Raw genomic sequence first — 12,766 nt, 5'->3', positions numbered from 1 at the left:
AGAATCAGTAGAGTGGAGGTGCAAAAAGAGATTGAAAGGGAAAGTTTTAATGCCCCTTACATGCTACTACATATAAAATTATCACATTATCCTTAGTGACTACACTAATGCATTAGCAGGGGTTGGTGGGCTCGGGTCATTGTCATCTCCCTGACCACACCAGACCACTCCACTCTGGATCACATAATAATGGATTAGATCATGCATCGCTGTAAATGACAAAGCATGCAGATAATAACATTTGAGAAGTTGTGTATTACTTTCGGGGGGAAAATGGTTTGGCTGACATGCAATAGCATCTTTTAGAAGCAATAAATCAATTTTAATGTGAATGACAGTAGCACTGTCATATTTCGTGACATTATCCAACATGGCACAAGCTGATTGGCCTCTGCTGTTTCTGCAGCCAGTGAGCTTGCTAATTATCATTAAAATGTTTGGGGTATGTGTTTGCTGCAAGCAAACCCTCCACATCCCCCCCCCCCCCACCTCCACCCAAATATATCACTACGGGTAATTTCATATGTGTTGTATGTGCATCAGCAGCAGCATGTCTTACATGTTGAGAGCATGTCTGTGCATGTGTTGTCACTTGCTCTGCAGAAGCAGGAAAAATGGGCAGCAGATCTATTCGGCCAAGACCAAATACATTCACACTGTCATTTCCATCACCATGCCAAACTACTCATTGTCATGTGTGAAATAAGAGTGTGTATCAGGGAGGTAGACACAGTAATTTTTATAATTATTGTTATTACATTGATATTAAATTATATTATATTATATTATAATAATTGAATTTATACATATATTATACTATACAATATATATATTATTTGACTTTAATTTGTTAAAACCAATGTTAAACTATTTTCTTTAATTTAATAATATTTTATTTTAAAAGAGACATTATATGTATCTTAGCCATTAAGAGAAATATATATATATACTGTATACACAATCATTTCCCCTTCTCCTATTCTACTTTTAGTAACTGCTCACTACACAATGTCTTGTAGTGTGCATTTGAGCATTGTTCTTAAAAAGCATTATCTCCTGAGATCTATTTAATGATGTATTACAATGAATTAGAACAAATCATTTATAAAAGTCTGAATTATATAATATTTGTGTGCTTATGTAAGAAGCATGGATGAGCGCTGTTTTTCCCCCTTGGAGTCTAGACCCCACTTGCTACAGTGCAGGTCAATCCTGCTTGATCCTGCAGATTTAAAAGTCAGGGATTTAAGAAGGACTCTGCCTCTATCATCAAATATGCTTATCCCAGCCTCTGTTTCTTTAGTTATGTGTGTTTCTGTGTGTTTCTGTAAGAGAGATGGAGAGAGAAAATGTTTTAGCTCAAAAACAGTATAATTTGACGAATGCATGCCTTCAAATCTCCTTTCACTTTTGTTCTCTTCGCTCGACCTTTTTACATAAGCAGGTACAGAACATTGCTTCTTATATATCTCTTGACCTGGTTAGAAAAATAAGCTATTTTACTTGTGTGTTAGAACATTTCCTGTGTGTACTGGAAAAAGTCCAGTTATTAAGTACTCTAGGTGACTGTGAATGTTTTATCATGTAATTAGCCACTAGCAGCACAATGTAGCTGGGATTGGTGTACGATGGAAGAGAGCTCAGCTGAAACACTTGCACGCTGATGTTAGTGCAGCAGTGAGGGGCTTGTGAATTGCTTTAATTGAATCCAGGACTAATTGGTCTCTGTATTTCATCTGTGTTTGAGGCTGACTGCGGAGAGGACTAGTGTTCTTGGCATGTAAGTCATGTTGTTAATTAGCGATCCTGAGTGTCCCCTCTCAAACCCTGTACCTGAAGCACTTGAGCACCGCTACCCATGTTTACAATCAACACTTCAGCCCCTCTCAATCACAGATTCCACTGTTGAGGTGGAGATAATAAACTGTGTATCTATTATATAAGGAAAATAGTAAAGCAGTCAAACTGGGTCAAATTCACCTTATAAATGAATCGTATTAAGACACTGTTGTAATTGAAAATCTTTTATGTTTACTTTTATGGAACTATCCTTAGCTAGCTTTATAAAAAACATGTTATATGAACATTATTTTTTTTGTAAATATAGTTTTTTTTTATTATTATTATAAAAAAAAATTGGCGTATGTTTGTTGCTATGCAGTTGTTGTTTTGTTCTACTGTTCATTTTATGTTTGATAACTTCATTATATTTTATTTTGTGTAAAATTGTAATTTTGGTATTATTATTATTATCATCATTATTTTAGTATTTGTTTATATTTTGAATTAGCGTTTTTACATTTTAATTGAATACATTTTCATTTTTTTTATTTTAAATAGTTTTATAATTACTATTTAAAAAAATATGCACTTTTGTAATGTGTATTATTATCATTCTTTTTGTTTGTTTGTTTGTTTATGTATGTTTAACCTTCACTTATTATTTTTCCAGTTTTTGTAATTTTAGTACTTCATTTTATATAAATCTATTTATTTGCTGAGACTGGCATCTTCCTAAATATCCCTGAATTATATAATTTGGAATAGAACCCTGGGTGAGCAATTAAAAAGCTTTAAATTAATAATGTATAAACTTAAGTTTTCTTTATGTTACTCTTCTGTGTAATGTCCATAGGTCTGTCCTGTCCTTATTAGACCAAGTATTTTGAGGACATGCACTGGATTATGTGTTTCCAACAACTGCAAATTATAGAATTTGCATGGTTAAATAGACGGATGGCATTTTATGTCATCTATGGGAAAACAGGATTAAAGGCTCAGCATGACAATTAAAGCCGCTTTATAGGGGAATATCACTTAAGAAGCAGAACTTTTTCATGGAATCTGTCAACAACTCATCATCTGTCCCAAGTTACATCACCAGCAGCAGTCATTATACTGCATTTCATATTGAAGTGATCACAAAATATGGCAGTGAATGCAATATTAGTACTTAATAGGGTTACACAATGGAATTAATTCATGATTAAACTCCAGGTTCAAATATGGACATGGTAGGGATGTACCAAAAAAACAAGAGCAGATATCTAGGAAAGTAAGTGTTACTTTGACAAAGTGATCCCTCGGGATGCTGCAAAAATCAAAAATCAAAGCTGTCATCATGAAGATTTTATCAATTCATGATTTGACAGCATGGGAATAAAAAAGAAAAAGAAAACAGTGTATACAAGTAAATATAACATAGAGGTTGTTACTACTACTTAAAAAAGCCCCTCATTGAGTATTTGATATATTTTCTGAATGATATTAATTTTGAGAGAAGTTGGTCTTCAGTGAAGCTTGTCATTATGTAAGAAGCCACAAGTGCTTTATATATAATTATGCTCTACTTGTTATCATAGTTTAGCTTGGTCGCTAAGTGAATCAGTTGTTTGACACACGTCTTTGTTGATGGAAAGTGTGATTATCTTTAGAGCTCCCTTGGGCAATTTGTTTTAAACCACACAAGAATTATAATGACGGAGACAGTATATCAAATCCTCAGAAGGGTTTCTCTAGTAATCATCCAAATAAGTAATGAAGAGCAAAACCTGTCTCCGTTGTGCCGTGTATTTCTGTTAAGAATTTAAACAGTAATTTCTATGTGTTTTTCTCACTTTTTCCTACAATTATTATACAAATGACACCTCAATCAACCCAGAAAAGTTCCTAATAATGAAAATATCTATCAGGACTCACATTAAACAAGGTTTATTCCAGATTTAAAATCTGGCCACTAGGGATGAATGAATTAAAGTTCATTTGATGTCTTAAATACTTGTGCTCTTTATTGGTTTAGTTCACAGAGCTGCTCTATCTATCTATCTATCTATCTATCTATCTATCTATCTATCTATCTATCTATCTATCTATCTATCTATCTATCTATCTATCTATCTATCTATCTATCTATCTATCTGTCTGTCTGTCTGTCTGTCTGTCTATCTATCTATCGTCTATCTATCTATCGATGTATCGGCCTACAATACAATACAGTATATGCAGCAGTATTTAAATGTTCCAATTTCTATATAGTTTTCGTGTGTGCGTGTGGAGTCTATTCAGGTAGACTTTGCCTTTTTTATATAGTTGCATTTGTACAGTATATGTTTATAAGCCACAGCATAACAACTAAAGATATTCATATCTCTAAACTTTGGTTCCTTTAGGAAGGAGAAATTCTCCAGTAACTGTTTGTCTTGACGACAGCAGCGCTTTAATTTCATCAATTAGATTTAATTGACAACAGAAGCTGCCTTCCTGATGATTGGAATTACAGAGGTCTGACTCTCAGTTAAGCTGTTATGTCTAACTCTCTCTGTTTGACTGTCCGAAACCTCAGGCAGGTGCCTTTCCTTTTGTCTCCAAAGGAAACTGTTTTTGTCTCCTAATAAATCTGGCTTCCAAGGCACAGTAACATAATGTCTAATAATCTAAAACAAATCCCAGTGAACTTTGGATATACTGTATGCATGCATGAGGGTATTAGATATATGCATGATATACACATACACTCACAAAGGCTGTGTGCATTTGATCAAAAATACAGTAAAGTTTAATACTATTACATGAAATATTATTACAATTGAAAATAACTATTTAGTATTTTGATATATGTTAAAACATAATTAATTCCTGTTATGGCAAAGTCATTCTAATGTAATGATTATTAATATTAATAATCATTATCAATCTAGTATCAATATATAATAAATTGTAATTGTAAATAATAATTAAAAAAAAAGGTTGTGTTGTTTAATAAAAAAAAATTAAACCGTAATACTTTTTTCAGGATTCTTTGATGAATAAAAAGTTCAAAAGTTCACCATTTATTTGAAACAGAAGCATTTTGTTACATTAAAAAATTACTTTAATTTTGATCTATTTATTGAATGTGTCCTTGCTTTAAAAACGTATTCATTTCTTATCAAATCTTTCTGATCCCAAACTTAATAATATAACATATATAAGGAATAATATTCCTTAAAAATAAATCTTCCTCAGCTTCTATCAGACAGCATTTTTATTCTTCCCATTCAAAATCCAACCAGAAGAAATCTTAGTGGATATTTTAGAGGATGTTACTTAGCTTTTTTACTTACTACTTTGAAGTTGAAGCATTACATCTTCCGATTTTTAGGCTTTGAAGTAGACTTATTTTAACAGCTCAAAGCTCACAAAATGCTCTGAAGGAAACTTGGATGCGTACGTCTGTCTCATGTCCTCATGAGGAGTTGAACAGTTCTCAGAGGAGAAGCAGGGGCCAGCGCTGACAGCGGTTAATGTATGTGGACAGTCCACATGTCCTTCCTGCTGGCCATTAGTCTCCTGTTACTCTGGAGGAGGAGGTTGTGCAAGGTCTAAACCTGCTGAGAATCAGCCCTGTCCTTCTCTATCCTAACTTTCCGGGCAATTTTAGTCTTTTCTCACTAGCTTGGAAAGTTCTTGTCTAATTCTTTGCTAGCAGTGGCTCAGAGAAAGGAAACAAGGCCTCATGCATTTGTTTTAACTCATGTTGCCGTTGCAGAATAAAGAGATTTTGAATTCATTTCTGTTTCTTTGCCTTCTTCATAATTACAGAAGGGACCTTTCTCTAGACCCTTTCAACATTGCCAAGTTCATCTTTCTGTTGCTGTTGTTTTGTTTTCTTTAATTGATCCGCTCGCAGTAACTAGCTGTTGTTTAGCGCTGCTTCATTCATTGGCACTGTAATTGAAATTAAATTAATCAGAATCTCTTGTGCCAAGGAGCGTTCTACGAAAGGACCAGAAATAAAAAGCTGTGACTCTCTAATGAAGGCCACACCAACAATGAAACCCATGTGAACCAAGAGCACAAGAGCAGATCTGTTGTTCCTTGGATAAAAATAGGCACTCTGTCCAGCGTTTTATTCATCTGTTTGTCATCAGAAGCCTTATGTCTCAGGTTAAACACTGTTTTTGTGTGTGAAACAAGTAATACGATCGCACAGAGACTGATATGGGACCCAGAGGTCATAGAGTAAGGGTCAGCTTCTTTTTTCACACACTTCAGGAGCTGTCCGTGTGTAATTATGAGGGATTTGTGTCATTAAATGTACAATACATAGAGAAGCACCAGATGAGAGCCTTTTTTTTCTTGTGGATGATTGTTCTGTGAGTTCTTTTAGTTAGTTTGAGTTCACCTCTGTGGTGTTTAGGTCATTGGGGGCAGTGTGAAGCCTGCTGACGCATTCAACCTCCCTGGTGATCTTGAAGGGAATGTCACTGCACTGCGCAGCCATGGACACACACAAACACCCTTGCAGATATTCCTATAATGATTGCCGTGTTATACAAAAACTGTTATATTGATCTTTATATGCAACTCAGAAATAGCTTGTAGTTTGTCATCTAACGTTGCATCTGTGCAAAAAGGAAAAAACGGTTTATGTGACCCTGGACCACAAAACCAGTCTTAAGTCACTGGGGTATATTTCTATCAATAGCCAAAAAATTTGTATGGGTCAAAATTATCGAATTATCAAAATTATCTTTTATGCCAAAAATCATTAGGATATTAAGTAAAGATCATGTTCCATGAAGATATTTTGTAAATGTCCTACCGTAATATATCAAAACATAATTTTTGATTTGTAATATGCATTGCTAAGAATTTATTTGGACAAATTTAAATTTACTAACGTAGAAACCACATGACAACAGTGTCGTGGACAGATCTGGAAGTAGCTTCCCGACAAACTTCATCTAGAAAGAGATGCCAATCTCGCTTTTGTTTTACTCGACAGGTGAGTTGGTCTGATTCGTATCTTTACAGAAAACATATGCTATTATAACGATCAGCAAGATTAGTATTATGGGGTATACACGCCAAACGCGGGGCATCGCATCTCTAGACCTGCGCGAAGATGTGTCTGATCCATCGTCTGATCGCGTCTATGCAATCTATTCGCGCAAATCGTTAAACTCGCGTTAAATCCATGATTTATCTTTCCGTCTGATTGATGGCTGTCAGCGGTTGGGTAGAAGACAACACATCCCATCATTCCACGCTCCTTCTTAGCATCATCAAACCACACGATTGTTATTGTTTTGATAGTGCGCCCTCTCGTGGCAGGTCCTTTTTCAGAACTTCAGGATTTGATTTTTTTTATTATTATTAAAACAAGCAAATTACAACTTTTTTTGTTTTCTTATGTGAAGTTCACATACAGTATATATAGTAAATTTTGTCAAAAATCTAACTTTTCACATGCTTTTAATTATAGCTGCTTATTCTGTGTACTATTCTTTTAAGACCCTTACTTTCCCTTATCTTAGACCCAGACTTTCAATCATTATATATATATATATATATATATATATATATATATATATATATATATATATAGTACAGACCAAAAGTTTGGACACACCTTCTCATTCAAAGAGTTTTCTTTATTTTCATGACTATTATTTGTGACTATTCATGACTCTTTTATGACTATTACTACAGATTCACACTGAAGGCATCAAAACTATGAATTAACACATGTGGAATTATATATGGAATTATATACATAACAAAAAAGTGTGAAACAACTGAAAATATGTCATATTCTAGGTTCTTCAAAGTAGCCACCTTTTGCTTTGATTCCTGCTTTGCACACTCTTGGCATTCTCTTGATGAGCTTCAAGAGGCAGTCACCTGAAATGGTCTTCCAACAGTCTTGAAGGAGTTCCCCGAGAGATGCTTAGCACTTGTTGGCCCTTTTGCCTTCACTCTGCGGTCCAGCTCACCCCTAAACCATCTCGATTGGGTTCAGGTCTGGTGACTGTGGAGGCCAGGTCATCTGGCGCAGCACCCCATCACTCTCCTTCTTGCTCAAATAGCCCTTGATGCCTTCAGTTTGACTCTACAATTTTCATAGTCATGAAAATAAAGAAAATTCTTTGAATGAGAAGGTGTGTCCAAACATTTTGGTCTGTACTGTATACATATATAAAATGATTGATAAAGGTCTATGAAAAATTGGTGTGTTACGTGTGTCAGTGAAGTGCATGCTTGAGATAAATATTGAGATGAGATCAAGGTAAATATCATATGAGAAGAATATTTTGTTTGCTCATAATTTCCTAATAATCTGTAATTATGACACTTAATATGAAAAATAATTAAAATTACAGAATTTTCAGGTAATTGTTAGTGGACAAATTAAATTAGTGGAGGTGTCAAAATGGTTTTAATATTATTTATTTTCTAAAAGTCCTTAGGAACTTAAGATAAAGATAAAGATACACCCATAAATGAAAATAAAAAGCATGCAAAATGATTAAATTTGCTTTAATAGGCACAAAAAAGACATTCTTTCTAACAATATTGGAGAAAAAAAACGATGTGAGTGGATCAGACAAGCAATTTCTTTTAGTCTCTCTAAATGATGTCTTTCGATCACACAAATTCTGAGCTATTTTTCTGTCAGCAATGAAATAAATCAGGTTTCACGTTTGCACAGAGAGATCAGGCTTTTCCCCGAATGGAACAAAGCCAGTCTATGGGGTCTCAGCGCTTTTCAATCAGGGATGTAGTATCTTGGATGTTGACGTCATGGCAACTGGCTGTGTAGGAACGAGTACAATTGCAACACTTCAGAGAGCTCACGCATGACTTTGTCACTCCCACCATCTTAGAGAATGTAAAACCGAATCCAGGCAAATAAGTGACCACTCTCACTGACCTGATTCTGTCGGCAGGCTGCGAGCTTATCAATGGAGCTGGCCGGGTGACACGCTGTGTCAGTGAATAGCTTGTTAACAGAGCAGCGATGGACTGGGAGCAGCAGTAATGCCGTCAGAACCGCAAGAACAGCTCCTGAAAATCACACCAATGCCACAGTCATATAGTTGTCAGTTCTCTTAGTAAATGACGTCTGAAAAAATCATTTTGTTGTTCTGAGTGATCAGAAATGTTTAGTTATATGAGTTCTACTGATGAACAATGAACTCATTTGGACAGTTAAAGGAATATTTCACCAAAGAAATGTTTAACTATGTCATCATTTACTCACACTTTTGTGTTTTGAAACTTATACTCTTTTATGGGAAATGAATGGAGATGTTGGGCAAAATTTCCAAGCTGCTCTTTTCTATACAATGGAAGTGAATGGTGACCATGAGTGTCAAGAAAGATTTTATCAAATAATGACATAAATTTCAAATTAACATGGCTTCAGAAGAAACAAAATATAGTCGCTTGGTGTTTTTGTGCCCTTTCTAAAACTTGACAGCTTTGATCCCCAATCACTTTCATTGTAGAGAAGAGAGAAGCTCATACATTTACGCGAAATATCTCCTTTATATTCCACAATTTTCATTTTGGAGAGATCTAGCCATTTAATAGAGACAAAAGTATATGCAAGCACATTCTACCTCAATGAGATGAACTTATGCGGTGTATAATTAGTCTGTGATTTAAAGCATTTACTCATTTTCCTCTGGAGTCATCCATATGTTTAATTACATGATGTATAATGAGTGGGAAGGATCTCTGAGACACGTGTGCACTGCTCTGTGTTATAAATGGATTATTCATGTAGCCAAATGTGTGTGTGTGTGTGTGTGTGTGTGTGTTTTGTGCAGGTATACATGAGTTCCCTGATGATATCTTTACCAACCAGGAGCGAATGGAGGGGGCCGTAGCCTTGCATGTTCTGTGTGTAAGTATCTCTACCATCTGCTTTTCCTTTTCAACATTTGATACAGTAGCTTGAATGCCTTATTCTTGCTGAAACCTGTGAAATTACACAAACACTTAAAGTCACAAGGCTGTGTGTTCCATTCAAGCATCGGGCCATCTCTGGCTTCACCTGTATTATTTGTTACAGTGACTACAAAGGATTTTCCAAGTGACTTGCTCATTGGTACAAATGAATGAATTGATCATCTTAAGACCAGTAATGCTAGTTTTAATATTTTAATGTGTAGTAGTATTTGTAATGACATTTTCTCATTGCCTAAGATATTCTTTCCTTTGATGTGCAAGAGTATTATTTATGCAGAAATCACATTTATTTATTCACTTCTTTCCTTTAAATTTTCCAGCTACTCTTCCATAAATGGCATCAAAGTTGTCGTGTTCATATAACTTTATGTATGCTCTAGAAATGATGAAGCCCATACACATCTGAAGATGTTTTATTGTGCATTAGTTCTTACCTGAAATACTGTTTACTACAGTGATTGTGCATATAGAGAGCGAGATTGGGTTTTGCTGTCTCTGGCAGTCTCACAAACATTTGTTTACAAAAAAATACACAGTAGAGTTCCCTCTGCCAACAGTATTTCCCATGGTTTCTTTTCTTTCAAGGATTAAACTGAGTGTTCTCTGGAGGTTTCAAATGGAGCTAAAGTGAAATAACACTAGAAGTTGAAAGCAGTGTAAGCTGGGTGGCTGTCCAGAGCCTTTCTGAATCTTGATTAGATAGAGGCATTTTTCATTGAAGTGTGATTCATTGAAACTACTCTGTGGCCAAAAAAAACAAAACATGTACTCTACTCTATGGTCAAAAAACACACACACACACACACACACATGCATACACTTATTTATTCATACTCCTAAAGCAATAATGATGTCACTTAGAAATTAGCTGTGTTTTTGTTGTTATTTATAAAGAAACTGAGAGATAAGAAAATGATTTTATTTGGTAACTGACATCATGCACAATCTGGAGCATAATTTATTACATGAATGCTCTCTTAATAAATCCATCACAGGTGCATTTAATAAAATAAACTGAGTTGCTCTGTTCCACCCCATCATCATCGTAAGCTATCACAGAGAGACATGCATCAACAACCTATCCTCATGCATCAGGTTTTCCTGCCCCTATAGGCCATGTCTGAGCACAGTTTTAAGTGAAGCATGCCATGTGAAGCAGCACTGTGTGTTCCTGCTGAAATCCCCTGCAGGGTTGTTTGATGCTGCCATTGTTGTGCGTTGTTTAGATAGTTGCTCATGTAAGCAGAGAGTGAGCGGATGGTAAAAGCCGCAGCTGAAAACCTCTAAGACTCCCTCCAGTTGTTTACATGTTTTATTTATCTTTAGGGGTTTCAGTAGCCCAGCTCTGCCTTGTCAGAAGGTCAAGAATAAAAGGAAGTGTATAGAATGAGAGTGGAGAGGGCAGAGATTACATAATGGGCACACAGTGCAAGCATGGCAACGTGTCGGCTGAATTAGATGCATTGATTTGCAAAGTCTTGGCGGGAAACAGTTGGCAAAAGGGTCCCAGGAGTGAATGGGAGCCTGCTTTAAAAGGACGGTGTGTGCTTGCATACTTGTGTATTTATATGTGAGTTTTATGTGAATCCATGCTCATTTAACATATTTTATTGAATAATATTTTCAAATGTTATATTTAAGTGACAATATTTAATATGTTTTATTTAAATTAGTTATTTAATAAGTGTAGATTGCAGTGTTTGTGTTTTATTTGTATGCTTATATGTAGATGCATAACTTCAAATGCATATGTGTGTTTTGCATGTCAAGGGACTATAACATCTGTGATTCACACCCATCTGACCACAGCAGATGTTGGAGCAACTAATCTCAACACGCAGCTCTTTTATGTAAAACATGACAGACTGTGCATAAATTTCATCCCTATTGAGTATGAGACAAATAAACATAAACCCCCGGCCTTCAACAGCCCTCACTCTGTAAAGGGCGCCAGCTTCCATCAGTGCCTTTCTGTCATTGGGACACTTTCTAAGAAAAGGTCTGAATTGTCCCAGTAGACGGCAATCCCACTGGAGGGCAGATTGCTCTGAGAATTTAATGGTGTTGACACTCAAATGTGCCCGCTCACAAGAATTTCACTTTTTCTTTTTTTTACTTCTTATGTAATGCAAAGTTACAGACGCTTCATCAGATGTCGTAATCTAATTTAAGGTGGTATTTCCACAGTGGACCACTTTGACTTTAATGGAAGAGAATGAAAATTCTGTCATGATTTTCTCACCCTCATGTTTCATTTCTAAAAGTGAAGTTTTGAACAGAATATCCTGGCTGCTCTTTTCTATATAATGCAGTTGTTCTCAACCATTTTGACTCCACGACTTTTCCAGTTGTCCATGATTTGCTGGATATTTGAGTGTGAGGAACTGACCATAATTTAAAGGGATAACTGTCATCATTTTCATAGTTTTAAGTTATTCCAAATCTTCTGCTGCTGCTGAATACAAAAGAATATATTTTGAAGAATGTTGGTAACCAAACAGTTGCTAGTCCATCTTTACCTCCATAGTATTTTTCATGTTAGTTCATCAGAAGAAATAAACTCATACAGGTTTAGAATGACTTGAGTGGTGGTAATGATGACAGAGTTCTGATTTTTAAGTCCTGGAGATTCAAAAGGAAGGTATGTGCTTGAAGTGGGGATTTTAATTTTGTGTTAACTCTTTCTCTCTCTCTATCTAAAGGCCATGTATATGTTTTACGCTCTGGCACTGGTGTGTGATGACTACTTCGTGCCCTCTCTGGAGAAGATCTGTGAGGTAAGACATTCATCATGTCCTAGCTAATGTTCTACAGTTGCTAAATCATTTAAAGCATGTTTGAAGGTGAAATATGTAATCATTTATTTAATATTTTCTAATTCATTCAAATGAATTATAGTTGTCATGAAATTATATATATTAAATATTCCTGTTATTTTAAAGCTGTTTTTTATAATAATTTTTTATATTTTTATGTTAAAATATTTAAATTAAATGTTTCTATGTTCTATTTCTATTTTCCAATAGCA

General features: G+C 35.2%; 1 protein-coding gene across 1 annotated transcript in view; it reads left to right on the top strand.

Moving 5' to 3' along the window:
• The window catches only part of LOC132110668 (sodium/potassium/calcium exchanger 3-like), a 72,646-nt gene that overhangs the window by 48,813 nt on the left and 11,067 nt on the right, over positions 1-12,766 (top strand). Inside the window, exons 3-4 of the mRNA XM_059517471.1 lie at positions 9,597-9,673; positions 12,441-12,515. Of these exons, the coding sequence (XP_059373454.1) occupies positions 9,597-9,673; positions 12,441-12,515 (152 nt within the window). The remainder of the gene's footprint in view (positions 1-9,596; positions 9,674-12,440; positions 12,516-12,766) is intronic.

The sequence above is a fragment of the Carassius carassius genome, chromosome 30 (genome assembly GCF_963082965.1).
Source record: "Carassius carassius chromosome 30, fCarCar2.1, whole genome shotgun sequence".
In the NCBI taxonomy this organism is placed as follows: Eukaryota; Metazoa; Chordata; class Actinopteri; order Cypriniformes; family Cyprinidae; genus Carassius; species Carassius carassius.
This window is presented reverse-complemented; position numbering and strand designations above follow the sequence as displayed.